This window comes from Rattus norvegicus, unplaced genomic scaffold (genome assembly GCF_036323735.1).
Source record: "Rattus norvegicus strain BN/NHsdMcwi unplaced genomic scaffold, GRCr8 scaffold_2, whole genome shotgun sequence".
Taxonomy (NCBI): Eukaryota; Metazoa; Chordata; class Mammalia; order Rodentia; family Muridae; genus Rattus; species Rattus norvegicus.
The window spans coordinates 92,513-95,875 of record NW_026947414.1 but is presented as its reverse complement, the minus strand read 5'-3'; the positions used below and the strand labels follow the sequence as shown (position 1 = coordinate 95,875).

Below are 3,363 nucleotides of genomic sequence, written 5' to 3'. Positions count from 1 at the left end.
AGACATTGTACTAGTGTGGAAACCTTATAGTTTTTTTGTAGGTCCAAAGTCAAGGATGAAGTCAAAGTCCAGAGGTGGGAGTAGCTTCTCACATAGGAAGAGATAATAAGTATTTCCTATAGAAGTCTTCATTCTATTTTTTTTGAGGAGTTTCCATGCTGATTTCCATGGTGGATACACTAGTTTACACCCCACTAGCAGAATAAGAGGGCTTCTTTCTTTCTAACCACATCTCTGTCAGCATTTGCCCTTCTTCCCAAGAAGCCATTTTTGATAGTAATAAGACAGAACCTCAGTGTATTTCAGTTCTTCAGTTATATTTCCCCCAAGGACAAAGAACGTTACAGACTTACGGGCTGTTCGCACTTGTGTTATGAACTCGGGTTCACTCATTTGTCCATTTGCTGTTGAGAGTGTTGGCTAATATTTTCCTATACCTTAATTTAGATAACTAAATCTTACTTAGACCCATTGAAATGGCCTGTATCCTTTAAAGAAGAAACTATTCCACCCCTTATTTCAGAGATCACCATGCAAGCTCAGCAGTTTTCTGTGGAAAATATCTATCCCCTCTCAAGCCCCTGCTCCAGTGGATAAATGAAGGGATGTGCACAGCCAATCCTAGACATTCTTTTCAGTGCATATTTTGGGAAACCTCAGGGTTTTCCCAAAAGCCATATTCCTCAGTAGACTTGACCTAGCTTAGATATTGAATTCCCCAAGCCCCACCACGTCTTTCTCACAGCCCCAGGTGAGCTGAGGCCAGGGGGCACAGACATGGGTACCTGGTCCTGGGGGATGCCCAGCTCAGCCTGCAGCCGTCTCAGGGCTGCCTTCTTCACTCCCAAGGCGTCTTTCTCCTCCATTTCTTCAGGATTACTCAGTGGATGACTACAACAGGAATCGGTATAGTACCCTGTAGAGAATACACATGAGAAACAATATTCTTATTTGTCCCTGGAGATACAATAGTTGCAACAGAACTGCAGCCCTCACAGGATCATCAAGGCATGAGAGAGGAGAGAAGGAAGGGAGTCAGGGTCCTTGCTTCCAGGGCTGTGGTGTTCTTAGTTGAAAAACTAAGTGTTAGTTGAAATTCCTGGACAGATCACACCAAGCCAGCACAGTTCTCTCTTTGGGAGGGGAAGAAGCGAGGAAGAAAAAGAGAGAAGAGAGAGTTGTGTTGGAGATTCCACTGAATCAAATCGCGTAGGCCTGTTCTTGTTAAGCCACTGTGAACCTACCAGGGAAGGTAAGCTTCGTGTCTGCTCGGCGCTGAATCAGAACTTTCTTCTCTGAGTTGAACAAAGCAACACTGAAGGCTCGGTGCAGCAGCCCTGAAAAGGCAAAGGTCCTCGTGTGCGCATGCGTGACAGACTTGTGACGGTTGCCTGCATCCTGTCTTCAATCCCCATGTTTCCAAAGAGACCTAGATGCTTCTAGCAGTTGCATGCTTCATAGGACCAAGGTTTCATACCATCTAGTTATTAAAAGTTATTTGACAAACTTGTGAGGGAAAACCAGATCTAGATGCTAGCGAAGCAAAATCCGCACACAAAGATTTTATTCAGGATTATTGTAACTGGGACAAAAGAGACGTCGGTATAGATTTGGGACCAACTCTGAGCATCAAATGGACACTTAAAGTCAAGTGACAGAGTGGAGGTGAGGGGAAATGTCTAAATGGGAAGAAAGACAAGGAAAAAGGAGAGTTGGGAGAAATTGGTACGTTCAGCTGGCCTTGGAGATCCATGAAGTTTTGAGGCAGAGGTAGGCAGGTCTCTGTGAGTTTCAGGTCTGCCTGTAATTCCTAGCACGTTTCAGACCAGCTAGGACTGCACTATGAGACTCTGTCTCAGAACAATCAAATAACACCTACATAATCCAATACCCCCTGTGATAGGGCTTGAAAACACGATTGAGGTTCAGGATGGGGAATTCTTTTTGATCCTCACAGGATTCTTATCCCATAAGATTTTAGAGGGAAGTGCGCAGCTGCCTATAAGGTTCAGAATTCTGATAGTGGATGGTTTTAACAGACAATCCTCTGTCCAAGTCAGCTCCCCATTTTAATCTTTGCCTCTTTATCAAATAAAAAGGGAGAGGAGGAGAAAGGGAGGGAAGAGGGAACGAATGGAGAGGGAGTGAGAAGAAGAGAGAAGGAGACAGAAGGATAGGGAGAGGAAGAGGGAGAGGGAGAGGAAGAAGAAGGAGAGGCAGAGGGAGAGGAAGAAGAGGGAGAGGGAGAGGGAGAGGGAGAGGGAGAGGGAGAGGGAGAGGGAGAGGGAGAAACTATTGCACAGTAGACAAAACAAAACTACCTTTCTCAATGTTTTTATTCTGATGGCAGTTCCTCTTAGTGTCTGCACCAATGACCTTATCGTTTTCATCAACAACAATCATCATCTCATCTAAACGCTCCAGCTGGTGTTTATCGATCCAGTCAACAGTGACATCAGACATGTCTACTAGCTGTGATCCGACCTGTGTAAAAGAGTAGCACCATCTACTGTTTTGCTATTTGTTATCAGACACCTCCAAGGTCATCACACACCTTCATCCCTCAATGACAAAAAACACTATCTACGGACGCAATAGTGCTGTTAGGTACCAACAGGGCATGTGTGTTTCCACTTGTATATTTCTGTAGAGAACCTCTTGATGACTTTCTGAGTGAGAACATAGCCCTCAAGTTCCCTTGAGTCTTTTCAAAGATGACCCAAAGGTAAATCTCCACAAAATGAATGAATACCGAGGAAAAGTACATGTAATGCTGTTTGTGACATATTTCAAAATGAAGGCCTGGCGGTTGGAACAGACCTGGAGACATTCTATATAGTCTTTCCAGAAAGTCATGTTCACCCATAGAAAGGCTAGTGTCTCCCTCTTAGTGTCTGTCTTAGTTAGGGTTTTACTGCTGTGAACAGACACCATGACCAAGGCAAGTCTTGTAAGGACAACATTTAATTGGGGCTGCTTTACAGGTTCAGAGGTTCAGTCCATTATCATCAAGGTGGGAGCACGGCAGCATCCAGGCAGGCATGGTGCAGGAGGAGCTGAGAGCTCTTCATCTTCATCTGAAGATGCTAGCAGGATACTAGATTCCAGGCAGCTAGGATGAGGGTCTTAAAACCCACACCCACAGTGACACACCTGTAACAGGACCTCACCTCCTAATAGTGCTGCTCCCTCGCCCGAGCATATACAAACCTTGACAGTGTCCAGATGGATTTTCTAAGAACATATTGTCAGTAACAATTGTTTTGACCAAGTGTTTCTATTTTCTTTCCCCTCTTGTTTGTGAGTCCAAGACAGTTTTTCTATGTAATCCAAGTTGGGATCAATTTAATTCATTAGCCTTCT

The 3,363-nt window shown here is 44.5% G+C and overlaps 1 protein-coding gene across 1 annotated transcript; it reads right to left on the bottom strand.

The window, feature by feature from the left end:
* Window positions 1-401: 401 nt before the first annotated feature.
* LOC134484815 (isopentenyl-diphosphate delta-isomerase 2-like) lies at window positions 402-2,463 on the bottom strand. Its single transcript, XM_063280710.1, has 3 exons — window positions 2,322-2,463; window positions 1,245-1,337; window positions 402-916 (listed from the first exon to the last, which is right to left on the bottom strand). Exons 1-3 carry the CDS (start codon window positions 2,461-2,463, stop codon window positions 684-686), a joined length of 468 nt encoding a protein of 155 aa, XP_063136780.1. The 3' UTR covers window positions 402-683.
* Window positions 2,464-3,363: the final 900 nt, after the last annotated feature.

Bases quoted from the DNA above. Each gene is read 5' to 3' on its own strand.
- LOC134484815 (XM_063280710.1), bottom strand. From the start codon at position 2,463: ATGTCTGATGTCACTGTTGACTGGATCGATAAACACCAGCTGGAGCGT. The intron at 1,338-2,321 runs GTAGTTTTGTTT...TTGCCTTTTCAG, and splicing joins GAATAAAAACATTGAGAAAG to GGCTGCTGCACCGAGCCTTC. The intron at 917-1,244 runs GTAGGTTCACAG...TATTCTCTACAG, and splicing joins CACGAAGCTTACCTTCCCTG to GGTACTATACCGATTCCTGT.